The 27,873-nt window shown below is 41.3% G+C and overlaps 1 protein-coding gene and 1 non-coding gene across 2 annotated transcripts in view; both read right to left on the minus strand.

The window, feature by feature from the left end:
- Nucleotides 1-27,873, minus strand: part of atrnl1b (attractin-like 1b) — a 1,080,114-nt gene that overhangs the window by 970,081 nt on the left and 82,160 nt on the right. The window contains exons 4-5 of the mRNA XM_041209279.1: nt 18,728-18,856; nt 4,265-4,467 (exon numbers count right to left, since the gene is read on the minus strand). Of these exons, the coding sequence (XP_041065213.1) occupies nt 4,265-4,467; nt 18,728-18,856 (332 nt within the window). The remainder of the gene's footprint in view (nt 1-4,264; nt 4,468-18,727; nt 18,857-27,873) is intronic.
- Nucleotides 11,893-11,998, minus strand: LOC121290260. Its single transcript, XR_005945739.1, has one exon. It is a non-coding gene; the product is annotated as a U6 spliceosomal RNA (small nuclear RNA).

The raw sequence follows: 27,873 nt of genomic DNA on the forward strand, positions 1-27,873 counted from the left end.
ATCACCTCACACTTCTCCGCAATGAACTTCATCTGCCACCTATCTACCCACTCCACCAATGTGTCAATGTCCTTTTGATGTTCTACACTGTCCTCCTCACAATTTACAATTCTCCCAAGTTTTGTGTCATCTGCAAATTTTGAAATTGTCCCCTGCACACCAAGATCACCAAGATCACGATATATATAAAAAATGAGGAAAAGCAAGGGTCCTAACACCAACCCCTGGGGAGCTCCACTTCAAATTTTTTTCCAGGCTGAAAAATGCCCAAATGCCCATTAACCATTACTCTGTTTCCTATCCCTCAGCCAATTTTGTATCCACCTTGCTACTGTCCCTTTTATTCCATGACCTATAACCTTCCTCAAGTCTGTTGTGTGGCACAGTATCGAACATCTTTTGGAAGGCCATATACACATCAGCCTTGCCCTCATCAAGCATCTCTGTTATCACTTCAAAAACTCCAGCAAGTTAGGTAGACATGATTTTCCTTTAGCAAATCCATGCTGACTCTTCTGAATCAATCCATATTTTTCCATGTGACTATTAATTCTATCCCGAATAATTGTTTCTAGAAGTTTCCCCACCAGCGAAGTTAAACTGACAGGCTTGTAATTGCAGGGCAGATCTTTACAACCATTTTTGAACAAGGGCGTAATATGTTTGCAATTCTCCATCCTCTGGCATCTCCCCCAAATCCAGGGAACATTGAAAGGTTATTGCCAGTGCCTCCACAATTTCCACTCTCACTTCCTTTAATATTCTCGGATGCATCTCATCCGGTCCCAATGTCTTATCAACTTTAAGTACCGACAGCTTATCCAATACCTCATCATCAAATTTTAAATCCTTCTAGTGACTGAGTTTCTTCCTCTGTCACCATGGCCTGGACAGCATCTGTCTCGTAGGTAAAGTCAGGTGCAAAGATTTAAAACCTCAGCCATGCCTCTTGCCTCTGTGTGTAAATCCCCCTTTTGGTCCCTAATCGGCCCTACATCTCCTTTCACCACCCTTTTACTATTGATGTGCTTATAAAATATTTTGGAATATGTTAGCTGCCAGTCTTTTATCATGATCCCTCTTGGCTTCTTGTATTTGCTTTTTCACATCTCTTCTGAAAATTCTGTATTCAGCTTGGTTCTCAATTGTATTTGCTCCCTGATACCTGGGCGGGGGGGGGGGTGCACAGGTGCAGGAAATGGGTATGACACAGTTCAGCGCCCTGTTAACCACAAATCAGCAAGGGAGGGTATCCCCAGCTGAGGAAAAGGGAAGCCATATCACTAGTGCCTTTGTGGAAGGTAGCATCATCAGAACAGATGCAGTGGAGATGGAGAATTGAATGGGGTCCTTACAGGAAGCAGGATGTGAGGAGGTGTAGTTGAAGTAGCTGTGGGAGTCAGTAGGCTTGTAACAAATATTGGTAAACAGTCTATCACCAGAAATGGAGACAGGGAAGTCAAGGAATGGAAGTGTCAGAGGTGGACCACGTGAAGGTAAAGGGGGGGGGGAGAGAAACTGGAAGCAAAATTGACTAATTTTTTTTTCAGTTCTGGACGAGAGCAGGGAGTGGCACCAATAGTCATCGCTGGACCAGAAAAAGTTGTGGGAGGAGGCTTGAGTAGGCTGGAACAAGGAATGTTCCACGTATGCCACAAAAGACAGGCATAACTAGGGCCCATGAGGGTACCCACAGCCACACCTTTTATTTGGAGAAAGTGATATAAGTTAAAGGAGAAATTATTCAATGGGAGAACAAGTTTAGCCAAGTGGAGGAAGGTAGTGGTGGATGGGAATTTTTTGGGCCTCCGTTCAAGGAAGCAGCGGAGAACCCTCAGACAGTTCTGGTTGAGAATGGAAGTGTAGAGGATTGGATATCCATAGTGAAGAGGTGGTTAGGGCCAGGAAACTTGAAGTTGTTAAAATGACATAGAATGTCAGAAGAATCACAAATGTAAGCAAGAGACTGGACAAGGGGAGGGAAAATAGAGTCAATGTAGGAAGAAATAAGTTCAGTGGGGCAGGAACAGGCCAAAATGATGGTCTACCAGGACAGCCCTATTTCTGGATTTTCTAGCAACTGGTTAAGTGAAGTCAAATAGAGAGATTAATGATATTTGCAGGAAGAACATACAGCCAACTTCCATACTAGAAACATTCTGCTATTGACATCCACGTCCACATGATGGTGCAACTAGTCCTTGCAGTTATTATTCAAATTCCATTACTAGAGAGACTAGGACAGAAAGGCAGGCATATCTTCTCCAAAGCAGAGTGAAAATAAACTATGAGTAAGTGAATTACAATTAACCAACATCAAAACTTTACTGGCATGAGGAAAAATAAGGGTTTCTTGAATAATTATTTTCCTCTTCATATGACTTAAGAAAAAATTTTGCAAAGATAAATTACCCAAAGTTTTCTGGAACCGGGCATCCTTAGACTTTTTCAAGCACCCTTCAACTTCAAAATTTTAATTCAGAAGTTTACAAAGTGCAAGCTGATAACTGCATGGCAAGAGCAACGAGATGTCTTGGACCCTGAACAATAACACCGACCACCTATCTCCACCATCCAATTAAGTTTAAGGATTGAGAAAGATACAGGAAAGACAGGAGTAATTAGAGTCAAATCAGCTGAAGAGAGAGAAGAGGGAAAGAATGATTGAATTCACAAAGAAAAAAAGGTGCCAGCAAAAAAAAACACATTTTAAAATTTAAAGCAGCATCTACAGACCCTCAACCTTTTTTTTAAAAAACAAAGAATCTGGAATTTCTTCAGATAAATGTTGTGTGGATCATATTCCTTACACCGAAGCAACAGTAAATCTTTAATTCCTTGTTAAGTCAGAGTACTAACAGTTACCACACCAACAATTGCCTGAAGACAGAGGTCACTGATCAAAGTCACACAACCAAGGTATTCTTTATTGAATGCAAGATCACAATTAGTCACAATTAGTAATCTCTATTTTATCTTCATTTATCTCAAAATGATAGTGGCTATTAGTAACAGCAATATTAAGTGGCTAAAGCCAAAGCAGTAAACATTAATTCTTAAATTTTACACTTAATTAAAAAAACATGACAGGTGAGAGTCTGATGGCAGGTCCCATAAGGTGGTGTCTTTGGACTATCCAACTAATATGACATTATCTCCTAATCATATTCACCATTCTCATTTTTCAGACAAGCAGCTGTTGGTAATTATCCAACTATTGCCAGTAACACCTCCGCTGGACCCACCTTTTGTTTCTTTACTTGCACCATCATTCCTTTTGCCATTTGATCTTTCCTACCTTCCACCCAATCCTAGACCTCCCCTTTCATTTTTTTTCTCCCCTCATTTCCCTGCCTCTGCACATACCTGAGAACTCTTGCATCTCTGACTTTTTCAAAGTCTACACAATGCAAATAAAGAAAAGGACAAATAGCTCATGCTTTCTAATGAATCAATTTTAATGTGCTCTCCCAAGCTTACTAAATCACCATAAGGAGACCAGTATCCACAAGTAAATCTGTCACTGCAGGTGCAATCCACTTATACGCCTCAAAATTATGTTTGTTCATGAAATGGAGATATATTGCAAATGCACTTTTACATAACCTTAGTGCATTTTTATGACGTTAATCTTATATAATGATCACCGACCACCTATCTCCATCATCCAATTAAGTTTAAGGATTGAGAAAGATACAGGAAAGACAGGAGTAATTAGTCAAATCAGCTGAAGAGAGAGAAGAGGGATATAATACAAACCAACCATATAGCTGCAATCTCTGATTCAACTATTCCCGCTACTTCACATTTCATAGAAAAATATGAAACATAAATTAGAGTTTTTACAGTGCCTTTAAACACTGGTTACAACATGCATTATGCTGGTGTTATGGAGAACTTTATTAGCAGAATACCGGATTGACAGCAAATAATGGCAAGTTTGTCAAACTTTTGTTAAAAGACAAACATGCTGTCTTCACACACACACACATGCAGAAATAAGTTAGTGGAAAAGCCTTCAACAAGGGGGAGAATGAAAGAAAAATATTCCAAAGTATTTGTTCAGCTTTGACTTGAATTTGCTTGGTCTGATTCTAATGAATGCCAGTTCCCTGAAGTAAAGTTTTATGCAGTCAACAGCTGCAAATCCACAAATATTGTATTTGTGATAGAATTTGGGATAGAATGACTGGACCAGTATTTTTTTCCCGTCTATCATACATTTCATTTCATACTGATGTTGAAGTGAAATTAATCAACTCACCTTGCCAGCTATCATTACAGACACAGAGCTTCTCTCCAGTTAGATCACAGTAGCCATGATCTGGGCTCCCACAGTTGTCCTTACAATATGGAATGTCACAAGCTTCTCCCTTCCAATATTTATCGCATTCACAGAACACCCTGCCACTACTTCCTGTCACGCACTTTCCATGGCCTGAGCAATTGTTTGGGCAGGAATTAATCCTTTAAAAAAAAAATGGAAACACTTTGAAAATGTGTGTATAGTATACACCAACACAGTTATGAACATTGCAGGTCTCCTTACAAGTATTACATTACAAAGAACAAATTTTTAGAAGTATTTTTCTTGATAAGGCACAAGAAAATAATCAGGACAGAGAAAATTATCAAAATACTGATTCAAATCACAATTTACACTCTTACTTACTCATGCTGTATTGCAACCTCCACTCAAAAAACAGATAATATTCTGTGCCCCAGTGTGGAACTGAGGTCAAATTATTGCCATCACTGAATATTATTCATGGATACTGCATTAATTATGCAAAACAGTTTGTAAAAACCATGCAAAATACTTCCAAACTTCATACACACCTCATTATAGTATTGGTCACCTCTTATTCTGCTCTATCTCAAAAAATATGGCACACTTGAACTACAACAAATATAATTGGAACCTGACAAGTTTATAATCTTGGAACTCCCTCCCGAACAGCACTGTGGGTGTACCTACACCACATGAACTGCAGCAGTTCAAGAAGGCAGCTCACCACCACCTTCTCAAGGGCAATTAGGGATGGGCAATAAATGCAGGCCTAGCCAGCGACGTGCTCATCCCATAAAATAAAAAAAGCTTATATCACGGCATACAACTGTTTAGCCTATCACATCTGTGTTACAGCAATCCAAAACTTTTGCCAATGCTCTGATTCCTACCAATAGCCCAATACTCTACTTCGCTTTAAGTATTTATAAAATTTTCACTAAATAGATACAAAGTATTCCACACTCCAACAATCTTGTATAAAGAATTTTTTCCTACAGTCTCTCCATACAAATTTGTGTTTGAATGTCTTCATGGTTTCACTCCTCCATATTTCTGTAACCTCCTCCAGCTCTACAATTCCCATCCCTCACAACACCTCCCACCCCACCCCCCAATCCCCAAAACACCACAAACCTCTAAATTTGAGTGTGTGTCTTCCTGTCCCCCGGCTTTGGCCCCACCCTTGGTGGTCACATCTTCAGCCATTTATATTCCCTCCCTAAACCTTTTGCATTTTCACCATGATTTCCTTTAAGACCTTCCTGCAAACCCATTTCTTTGACTTTGTATTTTTCTTTGACTTTGTATTTTGTCACCCCTTTGTGTTTCTCTTTGGCTCAGCATTGATTGCGCTCCTGTGAAGAACCTTGGGCCCTTTTTCTGTGTTAAAGTCATTATATAAATGCAAGCTGTTGGAGTAAATGTTGACCCTTGATTACACTAACTCAGTATAGCAGAGAGGGGAAAAAACTGATGTTCCCAAAAATGCAAGCATATTTTCCCCAACAAATTGATGTTGGAAAAGTCCAAACCACATCAATGCTTTAAAAAAAAAGGCAGAACATGCCTGAAACATTCAGCATATCAGATACTTTGTGACTTGAGTATTTCCAGCATTTCCTGTTTTGCTTCAGATTTCTAGCATGTGCAGTATTTTGCTTTTGTTAAAAAAAAAAGAGGCTTATTGTCAAATGGTTTTATCAGACGTTTTACTAAACACCAACTCTTTAGCTGGAGAAAAGAATAAAAGCAAATAGCTTCCCCAAAGGGTCAGTGAGCTAACAGTTCAAACTGGAACTTTGATGTCCTAAAACTTCAAGGTAGCTGTACTCTGTGGGTGAACGATCACTGACTTCAATCTATTTGAATGAGTACACTAAAATTTCCCAAAGTTGTAGCTTTTCATCCTAAATTTAGAGAATTCCATTTAAGCATGCCTGCCATGCTCAATCCATTACTTGTTATCCGCATTAGTAGGTATAATGCTCAGCACGTTTCTTCAGGTTCCCAATGGTCACACTATATGTGTACTTATTTTATATGCAGGCATATACCAATGGGATGTACAAGAAATTTCAGCACAAGTTGCCGATGCCAGATCAATTAAGATGTCACGGTGCTATCAGTTCCAGAAAACTTAAAGTCATATAATTTAGTAAAAATCAAACTTCTGCATATGCCAGTCAGTTCTTCATTAAAAATTGTTATGGGGAAATCGATTAGTTAAACTTTAAAAGTTCTATGACACACCCCAAGTCGTCCAAAAAAAATGTTTAAACGTTTCATTCCAAACATAAAATCTCTGGGAGTAAATTACCTAGAGAAAAGTAAACTATTTGAGTACTTGGAGAAGAGGCAAACTAAAGGTTTTGTTTAAAAAATGTTTTTGATGGTTAAATGGGTTTGGGAGAGTCTAGAAATTAGGTGCAAAACTGTCAAATTATCAGTTTTCCAGAACAAGACAAGCTGGGTATGCAAGCAAAAACATGTAGCTCGAGAAGTTCCTGAGGTTTAAAAATGAATGTAGTCCAGTATGCCTGGCAACCACAATGGCAAATATGTCAATACTATCGTGCCATCACAGGAACTATTGTTTAAGTTTTACAAATAGTTCAATAATCAAACAATTGATTTTAAATCAAATTTTAGAACAGAATAAGGATCCAATGAAAAATGAGGACAATACTGTCCAAATGAGAAACCAAGAATATATGCAGCACTTTTTGGGCTTCTCATAAAGCAAAAACTTTAGAAAATCTACTTCAATTCATAGATGCTGCTGAAACAAACCCAACAACTCTCAATGAATTTCTATTAGAATTCAAATCTCATGGCATCAATTGCTGCAGAAACCATTAAAAATTTCTGCTCATATTTTACAACTTATATTTATACAACACAGTTAACATAAAATAGCTCACGGTGCTTCACAGGAGCATTTTAAAACAAAATATTATCCAGATCTACATAAGGAGATATTAGGTCAGATGGCCAAAAAGGTAAGTTTTAAGAAGTGCCTCAAAGGAGGGAAGCAAGATAGATAAGCAGAGATGTGTAGGGAGGGAAATCCAGAGCTTAGGTCCTGAAAAACGAAAGGCGTGATGTCGAATGGTAGGGCGATTAAAATTGGGAATGCTCAAGAGGGCAGAATTAGATAGTGCAGATACCTCTGACGGCTGTGGGGATGGAGAAGATTAGAGATAGGAAGGTGCAAGTACCTGGAAGGATTTGAAAACAATGAGAATTTTAAAATTAAGACTTTGCTTGACCAGGGGTCAATGTCGGTCAGCAAGCACAAGGGCAATAGGTAAATGGGACTTGGTGCGGATCAACACAGGCAGCAGCAGAGGTTTGAATGACTTCAAGTTTACAGAGTGTAGAACGTGGAAGACCAAGTCAAGTCTGGAAATAACAAAGACATGAGAGAGGGCCACAGCAACAGATGAGCTAAGACAGGAGCATAGTTACAGAGGTGGAAATTGACAGTCTTAATAATGGTCAGATATGTAGCCAGAAGCTCATCTCAAGAGTCAAATCTGATATCAAGGTTGCAAACAGACCGGTTTAATCTCAGACTGTTGCCAGGGAGACAGGTGAAGTCAGTAAAACAGAGTTTGGAGCATGGAAAAATAACGATTTCAGTCTTCCCAATATTTGACTGGAGGAAATTTCTGCTCATCCACTCCGGGATGTCCGATAAGCAGTCTGATAATTTAGCAACAGCGAGGAAGTTGAAAGAGGTGGTGGTGAGCTGGGTGTTGGTCAGTGTATATATGAAAACCAACACTGTGCTTTCAGATGATGTTGCCGAGGGGCAACATTAGATCGGAAATTGGAGGGGAGCCAAGGATTGATCCTTAGGAGACCACGTGAATGTAGTGCCATCCAGAAGGATGACAGTGGAGAGGCGTTGGAGAAGGATGCTGCAGTCAACTGTGTCAAAAGCTGCAGATGGTTCGACAAGGACAAGGAGAGAAAGTTTACTTTGTCACAATCATGCGGGATGTTGATTGTGACTTTGATAAGAGTTGTTTCGGTATTGTGACAGAGGCGGAAATCTGCAGGAATTCAAACATGAAGTTCTGACAAAGACAGGCAGGGATTTGGGAAGGGACAATGCATTCAAGGAATGTGGAGAGGAAAGGTCGGTTGGAAATAGGACAATAGTCTGCAAGGATGGTGGAGTCAAGGGTTGATATTTTGAGGGGTGATGGCAGCTGCTTTGAAGTGGGCGAGAGGAACAACACAGAGGGAGAAACATTAACAATATTATTTAAGATGGGGACCAGGAATGGAAGTTGGATAGTCAGCAGTTTAGTGTGAATAGCATCAACAGAGCAGGAGATAGGTCTCATAGACAAGATTTTATTTTAATATTGACTGCCACAGGGAATTTTAAGCAAAGGCCGTAAGGGCCAGTTTCAAACTGAAGTTGTTGAGAACACGGATAGTAGTAGACACTGAGAAATACAAATTATTCTTCGACTGCAAAGGCAGTAAAAACATTAACAAAAACAAACTTTGTATTGGTGATATTAAATTCTTTGATCAAGTTTATCTTGGGGACAAGACTTCACAAATACTCTTCGTCGAAACCTCCAGCATAGAAAAATGTCAGAGTGGCTTCAGTCAGCATAATAGGTTGGGATACTTTCGTAAATCCTCACAGAAAGGACTTGGAACATAAGCAATTTCACAACACCTCCTGAGCAAAAACTGCATTAACTGTCTCATGCAGATTTGTGATTTCATACCTGACAAATGATTATGTGGGAATGTGTAGTTTTTGTGCATAGATTCCAATAAGGCCAAACTTGCTAGCAACATCTAGCCATTACTTCTAATCTATACAAAAACAACTCCTATGCCACCTAATTAGCATCTTGGCATTGACAAATTATTTTGGTCTTCATTAGTCTATGAAGAAAGGCTACTAAAGATTAGCTTATGGATAAACAAAAGTCAGACATGTGGCAGAAAGATTGTGAAGTGGAATGCATAAGATACAAAAACAAAAATTGTTGGAAAAAAATCAGCAGGTCTGACAGCATCTATGGAGAGGAAGACAGAGTTAACGTTTCGAGTCCGTATGACTCTTCATCAGAACTAAAGAGAAATAGAAATGTGGTGAAATATGAGCTGTTTAAGCGGGTTGGGACAGGTGGAGCTGGATAGAGGGCCAGTGATAGGTGGAGACAAAGAAGAGGTTGCCAAAGATGTCATTGACAAAAGAACAAAGGGGTGTTGACGGTGGTGATATTAGCTAAAGGATGTGCTAATGGTGACATTGAGGGTAGAAAGCAGGATGAGCAAGTGACAGATGGCCCTAGTGGGGGTGTGGGGGTGAGGAAGGGAACGAAATAGGCTAAAAAGATGGACATAAAACAATGGATGGAAACAAATGTTAAAAATAATAAATAGGTGGGAAAAGAAAATATATAATTATTAGAAAAAAGGGGGTGAGGATGGAGGAGAGTTCATGATCTGAAGTTGTTGAACTGGTAGGCTGTAATCTGCCTAATCGGAAAATGAGGTGCTGTTCCTCCAGTTTGTGTTGAGCTTCACTGGAACATTGCAGCAGGCCAAGGACAGACATGTGGGCACGACTGCAGGGTGGTGTGTTGAAATGGCAAGCGACAGGGGGCGGGGGGGTCTGGGTCATGCTTGCGGACAGACCAAAGGTGTTCCGCAAAGTGGTCACCCAGTCTGCGTTTGGTCTCTTCAGTGTAGGAGACCGCATTGGGAGCAGTGAATGCAATAGACTAAATTGAGGGAAGTGCAAGTGAAATGCTGCTTCGATTGAAAGGAGTGTTTGGGCCCTTGGACTGTGAGGGGGGGGAGGAGTAAAGGGGCAGGTGTTGCACCTTCTGCAGTTGCATGGGAAGGTGCCATGGGAGAGGGCTGACGTGTAGGGGATGATGGAGGAGTGGACCAGGATGTCCCAGAGGGAACGGTCCCTACGGAATGCCGACGGAGAGGGGGGGGGAGGGGGTGAAGGGAAGAAGTGTTTGGTGGTGGCATCATGCTGGAGTTGGCAGAAATGGCGGAGGCTGGTGGGGTGATAAATGAGGAACAAGGGGGACCCTATCACGGTTCTGGGAGGGAGAGGAAGGTGTGAGGGCGGATGCGCGGGAGATGGGCCGGACACAGTTGAAGGTCCTACCACCATGGGTGGAAAACCTCGATTAAGGAAGGAGGAAGACATGTCAGAGGAACTGTTTTGGAAAGTGGCACCATCAGAACAGATGCGACAGAGGCAAAGGAACTGAGAGAATGGGATGGAGTCCTTACAGGAAGCAGAGTGCGAGGAGCTGTAGTCGAGGTAGCTGTGGGAGTCAGTGGGCTTGTAATGAATATTGGTGGATAGTCTATCACCAGAAATTGAGACAGAGAGATCAAGGAAGGGAAGGGAAATGTCAGTGATAGACCATGTGAAAATGATGGAGGGGTGGAAATTGGAAGCATAATTAATAACTTTTTCCAGATCCAGCATGAAGCGGCACCGAAGCAGTCATCGACCTTCCGGAGAAAGAGTTGTGGGAGGGGGCCTGAGTAGGACTTGAACAAGGAATGTTCCACATACCTCATGAAGAGACAGGCATAACTGGGGCCCATATGGGTACCGGTGAATTGGAAGGTTGTGGATTCGCACTCCAGAGTCCACCTATCTTGACACTTCAATGCACTGAGTGAGTGCGGCACTGTTGAACGTGTACTGCATTTCAGATGAAAAGTTTAAACTCGAAACTGAGGCCTTGTCCACCTACTCAATTTGACACCTTTTATTTGGAGGAAGTGAGATGAGTTTAAGGAGAAATTGTTCAGTGAGAGAATGTATAAGATGCAGTAGCCTTGTATATAGCAAGCTCCCACAATCAGCAATGTGGTAACGACCAGACAGACTGTTTTAGTGATGTTGGTTGAGGGATAAATATTGGCCAGACCAACAGGAAACTGTACTCCTCTTCTAAATTAGAAAGTTCTCTTACGGTCATCTGGGTAGTTGGACAAGGCCTCAGTTTCAAGTTTAAACTTTTCATCTGAAATACAGTACACGTTCAACAGTGCAGCACTCAGTGCATTGAAGTGTCAAGGTAGGTGGACTCTGGAATGCAAATCCACAACCTTCCAATTCACCGGTAAAAGCGCTACCCACAGAGTCATGACTGACACTACTTTTGTGATTACATGCAAACAGAATTTTTACTGAATGCATCGAGGCCTAAAAATGACTCCACTTTGTTTTATCTATTGTAGGATAAAGCAGCTTATGAATCTGTCCAATGTTCAACTGGTTAAGTACAGTTTATTTTGCAACATGAAGGCACAGTACCACAACAGACCAATGTACAAGATCTTCTCATGACCAGCATCTGAAGTGCCTCGAAATTGTTGGTCTAATAAAAAGATGTAAAAACAGAAGCATCAGAGTCCATTTGCCATGTAAGGTTTCACAAAGCCTGATCAGTACTGTATCTTCAGCAGTTGTTCACCTGGACCTCTGTCTCATTTTTTGTCTTTTACACTTCAGCCTGCACATAAGCTTGTTCCGCCACTTAGCTCTCATGTCGAGAAGGACCTTAAAATCCCAGAACCGAAAGAAAAATATGGAACGCTTCACGAATTTGCTTATCATCCTTGCACAGGGACCATGCTAATCTTCTCTGTATCGTTCCAATTTTAGTATATGTGCTGCCAAACGAGCACAAAGTACATGTGCAGAAGACATGGTAGTTTAATTATAATCATAGGTTCCACAGCTGAGTGGATATAGATCTCTGGAAGTCAACTTCCATAACAGGCAAGTGACACTACTCATTCCAAGTAGATTTCTATGGTGGATGCAAATTCAGAACAATAATTTTTCTTTAAAAGTTTTCAAAACTTCATTCTCTAGAAAGAACTCAGTTTTCTGAACTGAGTTAGAGAAATTCAGCTTGTAACATTACATTTCTCCATAACTGGTCCATGAAAATTTATTTATTTTTTTGCTCAATGACTGACTTCTTTGCAAAATGTTTCCCCAAAATAAAAACTGAAACAACATAAGTTATTTGATCACAAATTGCACAATAAACAATATGTGACCTTTTAAAACACAGATTTCACCTTTGCTGAAGCTCAACATGCACACAATCTTATAAAAGTGCTTTCTCATTGGCTCCAGCAGGTCCCTTTCCTCTTAGCCTGCGTAACAGCGAGATTGACTGATGTTATTTTCTTGGGCAATACTTGAGGATTCGATAAAATTCAAGATGTTTACCAACAAATATTGTTATATATTTTGGACACATTTTATAAATGTATTTTTACAAATGAACAGTGGGTTAAACCATGATCAAACTAAACCTGCAAAAAAAAAGTTTACAATTTACTGGTGAAGTGTTAGCCTGTGCATACTCTAAATGTAACAGGTAATAATGAAACTTGTTCTCCATGTCAACAATAATCTGTATTTTGATCGGAACATTTATTGGCTTTAATATCAAAATCTTAAGTGAGGGCCGCTGTATTAGACAAAATCAGCTCAATTCAAGGACACAACCATTCAACCAACTAGATTAGGTGCTTCGCAGCATCCCATGTATAGCTGAAATAAATTCAACTATAGAGTTTCAACTATGATTTACACTTCATACACTAGTGCATATTTGACTCATCCCCAGCCACAACACTCTGGTAAGTGCCTGGTTTTAGCAGAAAATAGTGATGCTAGTTAGGATACAATTAGCATTTCCCCATTTGACAGAGAATGCCTCAGAACTAATAGGATTTACTAGACTTATCAAGAACCAAGGGATTTCCATCTTCATACTGTGTACATATAACCATCTATCACAGTATTTGCTATAGAGCAATCTTTGAAAGTGATGAATGCATAAGTGCTTTTAACATTTACCCCTCAACCAATATTACTACAAAAACTGCTTATTACCACACTGGTGTTCCCAAATTGATTTCCAGCATTACACCAGTGACTAAACTTCAAAAAAAATACTCAATTGGCTATCCAAAAGTTTAGGACATCTTGAACTTTTGAAAGGGTTATATAAAAAGTTTCCTCCTTTTCTTTACATTGTATTCAAAAAGGTTCCATAAATTTCATGGCAGCTTCTACTTTACTTTTGTTCATCAGATTCCTTTAGTTTCCTATTAATTGAAGTTACTATCTGAAATTAAAATCACTGCTATATATTCGAACTTGCATAGCCAGGCATTGTAGGGTAGAACACTGGACTAAAATCTTGATACACTTACGAGAGACAGACTCAGTCTATATCATGTGCCTCCAACCCAGCAATCAGTTTCAGTCTGCTCCTATATATTAGCACAGGTTGAGTCCCCTATTATTGCCCACCACCTGAATACAATTAAACACTCAATTAATGTAGAATTATCAATAATAAATGGCACTGAACATAGTTTATTTGATTGGTGACTTAAGTACATTCATACATTAACTGTAACGACTGAATATGGTAGTCCTGATTCCTCTCAGTTTGCAAAGGGTGGGGGGAGCACATTTTCTTCATTCGATTGCCTTCCACAATTATCAACTGATTTAAACATTAGTGAGACCCCCACATAACTAGTGGAAGTTATGCATTTACACCCTTTTCCCTGTACCCTTACCCCAAATTATATCGTCATGAATGTTAAACTTTGTTCTGCAATTGGGAGGCCAGGAGAATAAAGATTGGAAAATTTAATTTCAATCATCTGAATTGGCATCCATCTCAGATGTAGGCAATGGAGCCAGGGAACATCTAGAGTGTTCATGTTTAGGTATTAATCTTCGAAAACAATTTTTGAATGGTTCAAGAGATTAACTAAATTAGTTTATTTCCCAATCTATTAGTTAACATACATTAAAAGCAATTCACACAGTTCTTTCTAATCATCAAGCTGCATTTAACTTAATTCAATTCGAAATAGAGGTGTTGGCACTAAGAAAAAGCACCTGGGACAGACATCTCGAACTGCCATGGTCTGATTGCACAATTATATGTATTAATTTCCATTGTCAGACAACAGCATAAAACTCAGAGATATAACTGACAGAAACCAACTTTTTAAAATCACATTGCCCCTGTTTATCTGAAGTCATATAAAATATAAGACAACATCGTGTAGGGCTAATATATTAGCACGGATAAACGAATGGTCAGCTAACAGGAAGCAAAGAGTAGGCATAAATGGGTCTTTTTCTGGTTGACAAGCTGTAACCAATAAAGTGCTAAAGGGATCAGGTGCTGGGGCCGCAACTATTTACAATCTACATCAATGACTTGGATGAAGACCAAATGTATGGTAGCTAAATTTACTGATGACACCAAGATAGGTAGGAAAGTAAGTTGTCAAGAGGAGGTAGGCAGTCTGCAAAGCGACACGGACAGGTTAAGTGAGTGGGCAAAAATTTGGCAGGTGGAATATAATTTGGGCAGGAAGAATAGAAAGAGAGTATACTAGTTAATTGGAGTTAGTCTGCAGAACTCAGTGATACAGAAGAATTTGGATGCCCCAGTATATGAATCACAAAAAGTTAGCATGCAGGCACAGCAAATGATAAGGAAGGCAAATGGAATATTGGCATTTATTGCAAGGGGAATGGAATTTAAAAGTAGGGAAGTTTTACTGCAGCTGTATAAGACATTGGTGAGACCACATAGTTAATTCAATTCACTCCGCATGATATCAAGAAATGGCTGAAGGCATTGGATAGTGCAAAGGTTATGGGCCCTGACAACATTCCAAAAATAGTACTGAAGACTTGTGCTCCAGAACCAGCCACACCCCGAGCCAAGCTGTTCCAGTACAGCTCCAATACTGGCATCCGTCCATCAATGTGGAAAATTGCCCAGGTATGACCAGTCCACAAAAAGCAGGGCAAATTCAACCTGGCCAAAGGTGTCATTGACAGTGCTATCAAGTGGCACCTACACAGCAATAATCTGCTCACAATGCTCAGTTTGGGTTCCACCAGATCCACACTGCTCCTGACATCGTTACAGCCGTGGTCCAAACATGGACAAAAGAACTGAACGCCAGAGGTGAGGTGAGAGTGATTGCCTTTGACATCAAGACAGCATTTGACCAAGCGTGGCATCATAGTGCCCTAGCATAGTTGGAATCAGGGGGAAAACTCACCACTGGTTGCAATCATTCTGGGTCAAAATCCCAGAACTCTCTAACAGCACCATGGGTGTTCCTACAATACATGGGCTGCAGTGGTACAAGACAGCAGCGCGCCACCACCTTCTCAAGGGCATTTAGGGATGGGCAATACCTTTCCTGTATTCATTCACGGGATGTGAGCTTTGCTTTTTGGGCCAGTATTTATTGCCTACCTCTAGTTGCCCTTGAAGGTGCAGGTGAGCTGCTTTCTTGAACCGCTGCAGTCCATGTGGTGTAAGTATACCACAGTGCTGTTAGGAAAGGAGCTGCAGGATTCTGACCCAGCAGTGAAGGAACGGTAATATGTTTCCAAGTCAGGATGGTGAGTGACTTGGAGGGGAACTTCCAGGTGGCAGTGTTCCCATCTATCTGCTGCTCTTGTCCTTTTAGATGGTAGTGGTCGTGTGTTTGGAAGGTGCTGTCGAAGGAGCATTGGTGAATTCCTGCAGTGAATCTTGTAAATGGTACACACTGCTGTTACTTTATATTGGTGGTGGAGGGAATGCATGTTTGTGGGTATGGTGCCAATCAAGTGGGCTGCTTTGTCCTGGACCATGTCAAGCTTCTTGAGTTTTGTGAGAGCTGCACTCATCCAGGCAAGTGGGGAGTATTCCATCACACTCCTGACTTATGCCTTGGAGATGGTGGACAAGCTATGGGGAGTCAGGTGGTGAGATACTCATCGTACAATTCCTAGTCTCTGGCCTGCTCTTGTAGCCACAGTATTGATATGGATAGTCCAGTTCAGTTTCTGGTCAATGGTAACCCCCCCAAGATGTTGATAGTGGGGGATTCAGTTATGGTAATGCCATTAAGCGTCAAGGGATGGTTAGATTCTCTTGTTGGAGATGGTCATTGCCTGGTACTTGTGTGGCGCAAACTTACTTGCCACTTGTCAGCCCAAGCCTGGATATTGTCCCGGTCTTGCTGCATTTGAACGTGGACTGCTTCAGTATCTGAGGATTTGCAAATGGTGAGCAGTCTGCAATCATCAAACATCCCCACTTCTGACCTTATGATGGAAGGCAAATCATTGATGAAGGAATTGAAGATGTTTGGGCCGAGAACACAACTCTGAGCAGCCGAGATGACTGACCTCCAACAAACATAACCATCTTCCTTTGTGCTCGGTATGACTCCAACCAGTGGAGAGTTTTCCCCCGATTCCCATTGACTCCAGTTTTATCAGGGTTCCTTGATGCCACACTTGGTCAAATGCTGCCTTTATGTCAAGGGCAGTCACTCTCAAATCACCTTGGGAATTCAGTTCTTTTGTCCATGTTTGAACCAAGGCTGTAATGAGGTTAGGGGCTGAGTAGCCCTTGCAGAACCCAAACTGGGAGTCAGTGAGCAGGTTATCGCTAAGCAAGTGCCGCTTGATAGCACTGTTGATGACCCCTTCCATTACCTTACTAATGATCAAGATTAGGTTGATGGGGCGGTAATTGGCTGGGTTGGATTCGTCCTGCTTTTTATGTACATGACACACCTGGGCAATTTTCCACATAGCCAGGTATATGCCAGTGTTGTAGCTGTACTGGAACAGTTTGGCTCGGGGTGCAGCAAGTTCTGGAGCACAAGTCTTCATTACTATTGGCGGAATATCGTCAGGGCCCATAGCCTTTGGAGTGTCCAGTGCCTTCAGCCGTTCACATGGGTTGAATCGAATTGGCTGAAGACTGGTATCTGTGATGATGGAGGACCTCTGGAAGAGGCTGAGGTGGATCATCCACTCTGCATTTCCAGCTGAAGATTGTAGCAAATGCTTCAGCCTTATCTTTTGCACTGATGCGCTGGGCTCCCCCATCAAGGATGGGGATATTTATGGAACCTCCTCCTCCAGCGAGTTGTTTAATTGTCCACCACCATTCACAACTGGATGTGACAGGACTGCAGAGCTTAGATCTGTCCACTGGTTGTGGAATTGGTCAGCTGTTTATGCTGTTTGGCACGCAAGTAGTCCTGTGTTATAGCTCCACCAGGTTGACACTTCATTTTTAGGTATGCCCGGTGCTGCTCCTGGCATGCCCTCCTGCACTCTTCATTGAACCAAGGTTGATCCCCTGACTTGATGGTAATAGTAGAATGGGGGATATGCCAGGCCATAAAGTTACTAATTGTGTTTGAGTACAATTCTGCTGGTGCTGATGGCCCACAGCACCTCATGGGTGCCCAGTCTTGAGTTGCTAGATCTGTTTGAAATCTATCCCATTTAGCACAGTGGTGGTGCCAAACAACACGATGGTGGGTATCCTAAATGTGAAGGCAGGACTTCATCTCCACAACAACTGTGCGGTGGTCACTCCTACCAATACAGTCATGGACAGATGCATCTGCAGCAGGCAGGTTGGTGAGGATGAGGTCAAGTATGTTTTTCCTTCTTGTTGGTTCCCTCACCACCTACCGCACACACAGTCTAACAGTTATGTCCTTTAGGACTTGGCCAGCTCAGTCAGGAGTGGTGCTACCAAGCCACTATTGGTGATGGACATTGAAGTCCTCCACCCAGAGCACATTCTGTGCCTTTGTCACCCTCAGTGCTTCCTCCAAGTGGTGTTCAACATGGAAGAGCACGGATTCATCAGCTGAGCAAGGGTGGTATGTGGTAATCAGCAGGAGGTTTCCTTGCGCATATTTGATCTGATGCCATTAGACTTCATGGGGTCTGGAGTCGATGTTGAGGACTCCTAGGGCAACTCCCTCCTGATTGTATACCACTGAGCCGCTACCTCTGCTGGGTCTGTGCTGCTGGTGGGACAGGACATACCCAGGGATGGTGACAATGATGCTGGCCTAGCCAGTGATGCCTACATCACTTGAAAGAATTATTTAAAAATCTGGAATACTGTGTACAGTTTTGATCCCCATAATTGAAAAAAGATATAGTGGCATTACAAGAAGTTCAGAGAAGATTCACTCGAATCATCCCTTGGACGAAGAGCTTATCTTATGAAGAAAGGTTTAACAAGTTGAGCCTAAACCCGGTGTAGTTAAGAAGAATCAGAGGTGATTTTCCTGAAACAGATTTTTGGATAGTTTTTTTTATGATAGCCGAAGGTAGTGAATTGAAGGATTATGGGGAGCAGACAGGAAAGTGGAGTTGAGACCACAACCAAATCAGCCATGACCTTAATGAATGCCAGAGCAGGTTCGAAGGGCCGAATGGCCTACTCCTGCTCCTAAGTCCTATGCTCCTATGTAAAACAAATTTTTCATTTTATCAGTGTTCAAGTATAAATGCAGTATGTTAATTGTACTTACGAATAAAATATATTGAATCCAGTTAAGTTATAAGCAGCATCACTAAAAAAGTGCAGCAATGCATAGCCAGATGTGGTAACTACTTCAGGTACAGTCTCATTCCCATGTACCTCTGGAACTATTAGACCACTGTGAATAAATAAAAAGGAAAAGAGCACATGAAATAACAGCACTATAATTTAATAGACATATTCACACACTAAAGCAGCACAAAGGCTCAATACTGGAACAGTAATCTTCAAGATCGGTAACAAAATGTAGTAACGCACTTCATGATTTCAATCATGAATTATGATTCTGCATTATTGAATTAATAATAACAATTGAAACAGAAATTAAAATATTTATCTTTGTACAACAGCAAAGACAACTTATATTTATATAACACCTTTAACATTGCAAAACATCCCAAGGCACTTCATAGGAGCATTATAAAACAAAGTATAACACCAAGCTACTCAAGGAGATATGTCAGATGACCAAAAGTGTTCAAAAAAGGTAAGTTTTAAGATATGTCTTAAAGGAAAGCAAAGTGGGGAGGTGGAGTGGGAGGGAAGTTCAGAGCTTAGGGCCTAGGCAACTGAAGACAATCAATGGTGGCGCATTTATAATTGGGAGTATACAAGGTGCCAGAATTAAAGGAGCACAGATATCTCGGAGGGTTGTGGGGTTGCTGGAAATTACAGAGATTGGGGGGGAGAGGAGGGGATGCGGAGTCATGGAGGGATTTGAGACAAAGGATGAAAATTTTATCAAACGTTGCTTGACCAGGAGCTTGACCGATGTAGGTCAGTGAGCGCAGGAGAGATAGAGGAACGGGATTTGCTGTGAGTTAAGACTTGAAAGGTACAGTTTTGGATAACCTCAAGTTTATGGAGAATGGAATGTGGGAGACCAGCCAGAAGTGCATTATATTAGTCTAGTCTAGCGATAACAAAGGAATGAATGAGAATTTTAACATATGAGCTGGGACAAGCGCTAAGTCAAGCAATGTTAAGGAAGTGGGAATAAAACGGTCTCAGTGATGGCACAATCATGAGATTGGAAGCTCACCTCGGGTTCAAATGTGACACCAAGGTTGCGAACAGACTGGCTTGATCACAGGCTTATGCCATGTAGAGTTTTAAAGTTGTGCTCTTTTAACATTTTAGCACTTCGTGAATAAAATGTTCAAGACATGTCCTTTAACCAGTTGCACATTGAAAGCCCTTTGCCCTTTCAAAAACATGCCCATGTTCTATTACCATTTTAAAATTAATTCCCTTTGAATTATTGACACCTTTTATATTTGGAGTAACAATGATTTACAGAATTCTTTAAAGAAGAAAGTCATGTAGAATCGAAGCCCATACAGAAAAATAAATTCTTTCAGATGAACCACACACCATCACTGCCAGCCAAAAGACAATGTATGTCGAGACTCTATTATATACCAAGATATATACTTAAGGCCAAATATTGTAACTGCACAGTTTTAATAAATATGTATTATATTTTATGAACAACAAAACCCCATTATAACTGGCAGGATTACACGTTTTAATTTTTAATTATTTCTCCCTCTCTGTCTCTTACCAACAAAATTTACAACACACCATCTGAACTGTGACTATATTTTAAATAAACTGGTTATGTACAACGAATGCATGGAAATGGGACAGCTAATAAAAAAATCAAAACATACCAAAAATACCTCATTTTTGTCACATTTACCTGTTGCATACTTCCAAGCATCATTCAGCACCAGGAGACCATTCAGACCATCTGGCTTGTGTCAGCTCTTTTGAGAGAGCTATCCAATTAGTGCCACCCACCTGCATTTTCTCTGTTGTCCTGAAAATTTTTACTTTCCAAGTACATATCCAATTTATTGCTACTGAATCTGTTTCTGCCATCCTTTTAGGCGGTGCATTCCAGGCCATAAAAGCTTCTCATCTTCCCTCTTTGGTCATCAATCTTAAAATCTCTCATTTGCAACCCTCCTGTGAGTGGAAACAATTTCTCCCTATTTATTCCATCAAAACCATTAAAGTTGAGTGCCTCTACTCAATCTCCCTTGCTCCAAAGAGAACATTCTCAGCTTCTAAACATAAAGGGAGTCCTTATACCCTACTATAATTTTGGTAAATCTCCTCATCACCCTCTCCCTGAAATGTGGTATCTAGAACTGGACACAAATCGCTACCTGAAGTCCAAGCAATGATTTCTACCTTTGTTTTTGCAAACTATGCCTCTATTTAAGCCAAGGATCCTGTATGTTTTTTTTTTAAATCAACTTTTCCAGCACCTTCAAACATCTGTGTGCCAATGCCCCCGGATTCAACTGTTCCTGCACCTCTTAAATTTGTACCACTTAATTTATATTGCCTCTTCTCATTCTTCCACCCAAAATGCACCACTTCACACCTCTCTGCATAAATTTTATCTAGGTAATTTTGCCAAGCTATCCATATCTTGCTGAGGTCTTACACTATTTATTGCTTTTTCAAGTTGTGTGTCATCTGCAAACTTAGGAATGGATGCATAATTTCAAATTCCAGGTCCTAATACATATATTAAAAAAAAGAGATGTTGCCTGACCACCAATCCTGGCGGGACACAATTATGCACTTCCTACCAATCTGTAAAACAAACAATTACGACTAATGTGCTTTCTTAGCCTCGCTGGCAATGCCTCTTGAATCCCATGGCCTTCAATTTTTCTCACAAGTATATTATGTGGTACTTAAACAGCTTTCGAACAGAACATCAAATACACTATCAATAATTCATTTCATTTCATTAAATAAGTCAATCAGGTTTGTCCATCACAATGTCTTCATCATTTGCCATCATTTATTAACCCATGTTTTGCTAAGTGACAACTTATTCCCAGATTATGCCCTCTTATTTCTCCACTGTCGACATTAGGTTGACTGGCATGGTTACCGAATTTATCTCCCCTCCCTTTATTCAACATTGGTATACTATGTGCAGTCCTCTGGCAGCAGTCCCATGTCTAAAGAGAATTTAAAAATTGTGGCTAGAGCCTCTGCAAATTTCCACGCTTACTTCCCTTAGCAACTTAACATGCATGCCATCCAGACTTTTCTACTGAGTGCAGCCAATCTTTTAAGTATCTCCACTACCAATTTTTATCTTATTCAATCGCTTCACTCTTACCTCATCCTTTACAGTGGCATTGCATTTGTCCTCACAACTACCAAAGTACACATTCAGTACTGTAAGTCATGCCCTCTGCCTCTAAAAGATGATTTTCTTACTGGTCTCTAGTCAGCCCCACTCTTCTTTCAATTATCTTTTGCTTATTGATATGCTTATGCAGGACTTCAGTGGTCCCTTTTATATTCTATTTGTCCCCTACCTCGTATTTTAGGTCTTCTCTGCACTTCCTGTATTCTGCTTCATTCTCTACTTTGAATCTGACATTTATCATAAACTGCCTTTTGATGCTTCATTTTAATTTTAACTTTTAACTTTAATCCACCTTTGGATGCCCTTGTTTGCCCCTTTATGGGAATGTTTAGTCTGTACCTGAACTATCTCCTTCCTTGAAGGTCTCACAACACTCATATACCTCGTCTTTGATTGTTATTTGTTCCTTTCCATAACCAATTCAAACCTAACGATAGTGATCACAGTATTCAAATGCTCTCGCACAGAAGCACACTCCACTTAAGTCACTTAATATTTAAATGCATATTTAAAACAGTGATACAAGAAAACCACTTTCATACCTAGTTTACAACATTACTTCAATTCCTACCACTAGGATAAATCTCCAAACCAAACTCAAAGGGATACGTTTTTCTGTTCCTATGGGTGGCCAAAGTGCCAAGGGCAGGCTTTAAAAATAGCAGGCCAGGCCAGAGTCCAGGATTTCTGTCCCTATTCCCAGTGCTAGCAATTTTCAGAGGGGGGGGGGGGGTGCAGAGCGAGATTGCGGAATGCAGCGGGGTGGGGCAGGAGCCAGCACTTGTCCCGATGTTGAAAGTACCATGAAAGTGGGCATTTTAGACCTTCGGCAATTTTCATGAAGTCAAGCCAATTTTGGCAGATAATGTGATTCACGCCAGCAGAATGGTGTTGTGAACCATGGAGAAAGCATGGTTTGGAGTCAGGAACTGAACAAAAAGGTAATTTCAAAACGTGTTGCCAACTTCACATGTTATAATGAAATGCTGTATCGTAAGTTATATATGCTTTAAGTACATTGAGTGATGATAGGGCTTTGTTTGAAAAGGTAAATGACCGTTAAATAATGTGGTTGCCACGTTGTCACATCTGACATCTGGGAAGCTGTCAAGGGACAGAACAGCACTGTGAAAGTGAAGACGACTTTAGATGCATATGAAGACATTATCTGCTGGATAAAGTGCAATTTTGCACTGTACAATACAATTAACTCCTCACAATAAGTAGTGGTTGCATTCTTGAAAATTGAGGCTTGAAGTGAAACAACTTTATATGAAACATGAGTTCCCACAGAAATCAATGTTAAACAAGGTGTCAGGTTCCTTCGGACATTTCTTGCCCGGAAAAACAAATGTACAGGTGGAAACACTGCACTGTACGTGTGCAGCACCACACATGCCTAGCAGCAATAACTTGCAAAATAAACTAAAGCCATGAATACAACAAAAATACTACATACAGTGAAATTAGATATGGAAATAGTAAATCACTGAAACAAGCACTGAGCAGCAAGATTATGCATCTCACCCACAGCACTCGTGAGAAATCAGCTCAACTTTTTGCTTGCTCTCTCTTCGCCTTCCCCTGCCATCACGCCCTCCTTTGCCCCTTCCCCTCTCTCCCTTTCCCCTCCCTGCTTGCCCCCTCCCCCCCCCCACTCTCCTTCCCCCCTCTCCCTCACCCACTCTACTATCTCCCCACCCGTCATCTTCCCCCTATCCTTGCTCCCACCAATCCCTCTCCTTATCCCCTCCACCTTTCCTGTCATCTTCCCCCCTTCCGCTCCCCCACTCTTTGCCCCCTCCACCTTTCCTGTCATCTTCCCCCTCCCGCTCCCCCACTCTTTGCCCCCTCCACCTTTCCTGTCATCTTCCCGCTTCCATCCCCCCCTCCCCCCGTTTCCGTCCCCCCTCCCCGTCCTGCTTCCGTCCCCCCTCCCCCTCCTCGTCCCGCTTCCATCCTCCCTCCTCCTCCTCGCCCCGCTTCCATCCTCCCTCCACCTCCTCGCCCCGCTTCCATCCTCCCTCCCCCTCTTCGTCCCACTCCCTTAGGGGGAAGAGGGTGACTTCCATCCTCCCTCCCCCTCCTCTTCCCACTCCCTCCCCCTCCTCTTCCCACTCCCTCCCCCTCCTCTTCCCACTCCCTCGAGGAGAGAGGGTCGCTTCCACCCTGCCTCCCACCACACTCCTCCCCTCCCAGGTTCCTCAGCTACAGTTCATGGTAGCCGGCACCTACTGACCCTCTTCCCTGAGACTCGGACCTCGTTCTCTGTCCATAGCCTGGGCCTCTGGTGACTGCGGCGGTGGCTCCGGCATCAGAACACGGTGGCAGCTGATCCAAAGTTTAGCCCGGGGCTGATGTGGACGGTGGTTGGGTGCAGGGGCAGACAAATGTAAAATTGAAAATTATGACAAATTGAAAAATAAGGCCCTAAAGAGTAAATAATATTAAAGCTACATGACTAAGTGGGGTGACTTGTAGTGAGAACTTACTGGTGTGAGATCCAGAGATGATAGTGTATAATATGTCCATAATTTTAAATTTTTTCTTGAAGTTCAACTCCGTCATCTGTTTGAATGCTTTGAAAGATGGCTGAGCTTCTGGCTGTCTGCAAAGACTTTAAACCAATCAGCTCAGGAGGGCTTACTGGCAGCTGTTCAATCAAATCTCACTACAAATGTTTTGCTGACTTCCAAACCCAGTAATGGGTTCTCTTCAGCAGGGGCTGTTGACACAGCTATCAAAGGAATGAGAGTTTGGTTATTGTGACAGATTTAAGAGCCATTAAATGGAGTCGGTTAGAACTGTGGGCAACATGGCAAGCGTGTGGTTCAGAGTAACACCAACAGCCATCATTTCAATTTGCATTCCAGCTGAGATAGATTTGGGACCTGCCTCCTCACCCTGCCCCTGACAGTGGAAGGCAATGCCAAACCATCACTGACAAAAACTGCCAAGGAAATGGCTTAGGATGAAGCATCAGATGTCAAGGACCTGCCTTCAAGCAGAGCACACATGATGAGCTATTTAGAGGAATTTGGTTTTTTAAAATGGATTTCAAGTAATGTTTGTTCATTTTGTCTCAACGACTTCCCAATGTTACTATAGAGCTCAAGAGTTCTACTTGTAGTTGATACTAAACGAATGGGTTCAGGGTTTATGGGAGGGCGAGTGGGGATAAGGGCCTCACACCAAATCCCAGAACTGGACTGACATCTCAGCGAACAGGGGCAGGACTTTACACTTGCCCGCCTCCATCTCTGCTTCAGGCCTGCTGTCTGTCCCCAACATAAAAAAGGCATCAGCAAACAACGTCACTCAGTAGGCAGGATCACAACGTCGGGAAATCTCCCAACTCTCAAATTCTGCCTCCAGGAAGAAAATCCAGCCCAAAACGTCTCAGACTGTGAAAGGCAATCGTGTTTCATTGGAGGAAGCACACTGCCCTGTCTACCAGGCAATTCTGTTGATTTCTGTATTTGTTGTTAATCTAGTTCTGCACATTTACACTCGGAGCAAAACACATGCACCATTATCACAGCACCACACATGTCTGTGGTTGTGGACAAAAAATGGTAGTGAGATGCAACAATGCCATTTCAATACTAGCATAAAGCAGCCAGCATATTCTTGAAAAGAAACAGCTTTCAGTTCAGTAGGAAAAGAAAACCTATATGGAAATTACAGAATCACAGAATATTACAGTGCAGGCCATTCAGCCCATCAAGTCTGCACTGACTCTCAAAGAACATTCTATCTTTTTTTTCCAGATAGCAATTGAACCTGCCTCCACCACCCTCTCAGTAAGTTCATTCCAGACTCCAACTGCCCACTGGGTGAAAAAAATTTTTCCTCATCACTATTACACCTTTTGTCAATTATTTTGAATCTACGCCCTCTAGTTCTTGATACTCTGGAGTGGGAGCAGAATTGCTGAGAAAAAAGTTGAAACAGAACAAGAAAGAGAAAGTAAACAACAATAAAACTTGAATTCAACAGGGAGAAACAAAAAGTGCAAAAACAAATTCGAAGTCATAATCAAACCAAAATATGAACTGCAAAGATAGAAACGGAAACATGCAGTCATGAACTTGTTTTGCATTTCAACATTCAATGGAGCTATGCATTCCATCCTGACTCTAGGTGACACTATTCTCAACATTACCAACTTCAATCGAGGACATCACCAACCACAAAACCAGTGTTTTACGTTGCTATCTACTGACAACTACCAGACAGTGCACTTTTTCCTGAACTATAACAATGCAGAGCAAACACATTTCATGTCAATTGAAATGATAAAATAAGAGTACTTCCTAATTTTAGAAAAAAAATGAAATAAATAGCCTTGATGTTGATCATTTGTCCTCAACTGTTTGGGTCTCATGGAAAGAATGTTTCTAAAAATCCAGAGAAGGAAACTTAGATAAGCATACAAAAACAATACCTCCAGCTGTTGTGTGCATGAAATTTTAAGACAGCTATCCATCACTTAACATTCCAAACGTGTTATTTCGGCTAAATGAAAATCACTTTCCCAAAAGAAACCATGGAATATTCCAGACCTGTAATTTTTACATTCAAAACCTTTTGGATGCCTTAAAACTAACTGGCTCAAAAATTCTCTTTCAACTAATGATCCATACTATCTTACCTACTCACCACCTTCTTCTCTGATCCCCTCACCCCCTCCTGCTCATCGCCAGTCCTTAACACGGAGGGCTCAGGAGTGGGACAGGAGGTGGGACATGATGAGGGGAGAGGGGGCTTGGGAGGCAGGAGGTGACGAGGGGAGGGGTTCGGGAGGCGGGAGGTTGGGCAGCAAGACATGGCAGGGATTTGGGAAGTGGGACAGGGTGGGGGGGTCGGAATGAGGAGTTCGGGAGAGGCAAGACGAATGGCGCGAGAAATGCATGTGGCGATGAGGGGGTTCAGGAGAGGGAAGTGACAAGCAGAGTGGAGCAACAGGGTTGGGAGAGGCAGTAAGCAAAGTAGCGATGTGCTTTAAAAAGTCAAACTGACCATGCGCAGTAACCACGCTAAAACAAAAATTGAGGTAATGCTACTTCGGTAAGTTCCATTATTTACAAACTGCACTAAAATGAAACTGTGCTATAAGGACATGCTTTAAAAAGGGGGATACCTGTGCACAGAAAGTGCTCAGGTTTGAAGGGAGAGAGATTTCTATAGGTTATTTTTGGTACAGTTTCATGACTCAAAATTAGTTTCTGAAACCATGACAGTATTTCAATATAGTTTTTGAAACCTTGACAGTTTTTTTTAAACAACAGCTTGTGAAGCCATTGCACAATATTTTTTTTTACTGTGAAGAGGCATTTTTAACATTCATATGGAATTGTTAAATACTCTCCATGGTCATTGCAATGTAAGTTGAGTAGAAACAGAGACAACTATGAAACCCCTAGGTAATTGTCAAACTAATTCAAACAGAAAATTGTAATTGTGGCATTTACTTTTCTGTCAAGAATTATACGACTCATTTTCAAGCACTAAAGCATAACTTCAGTAATATTGTCGAAAAAAAATGAGATCTTGATTCAAATGTTCTGAGAAAGGAGTAATGTGCAAGTCTCATATTCCTCCAAGTTATTTATCAACATTAAAAGCTAACAAAATATACAGAGAAAATACACATTTTGAAAGTAACAAATTTGCAACCATTTGCAATGTTTCCTCATCCACGTGTTATAAAATTATGAGATTTCAATTAAAAAAAACATTAAACTGCTTCTGATATTCCAATGAGAAATGAGATACAAGCCTCACTACTCTTCAATAATGCTTGAGGATTCCCTTATGTTCAACCAAGGACAGAGGGACCCTGGGCCTTCAGTATAACATCTAATCCAAAATCACCTCCAATATTGCATCATTCACCTGGTACTGCACTGAACCATCAGCATAGATTAAGTGCTCAAGTCTCTGGAGTG

This window comes from Carcharodon carcharias, chromosome 17, assembly GCF_017639515.1.
Source record: "Carcharodon carcharias isolate sCarCar2 chromosome 17, sCarCar2.pri, whole genome shotgun sequence".
Taxonomy (NCBI): domain Eukaryota; kingdom Metazoa; phylum Chordata; class Chondrichthyes; order Lamniformes; family Lamnidae; genus Carcharodon; species Carcharodon carcharias.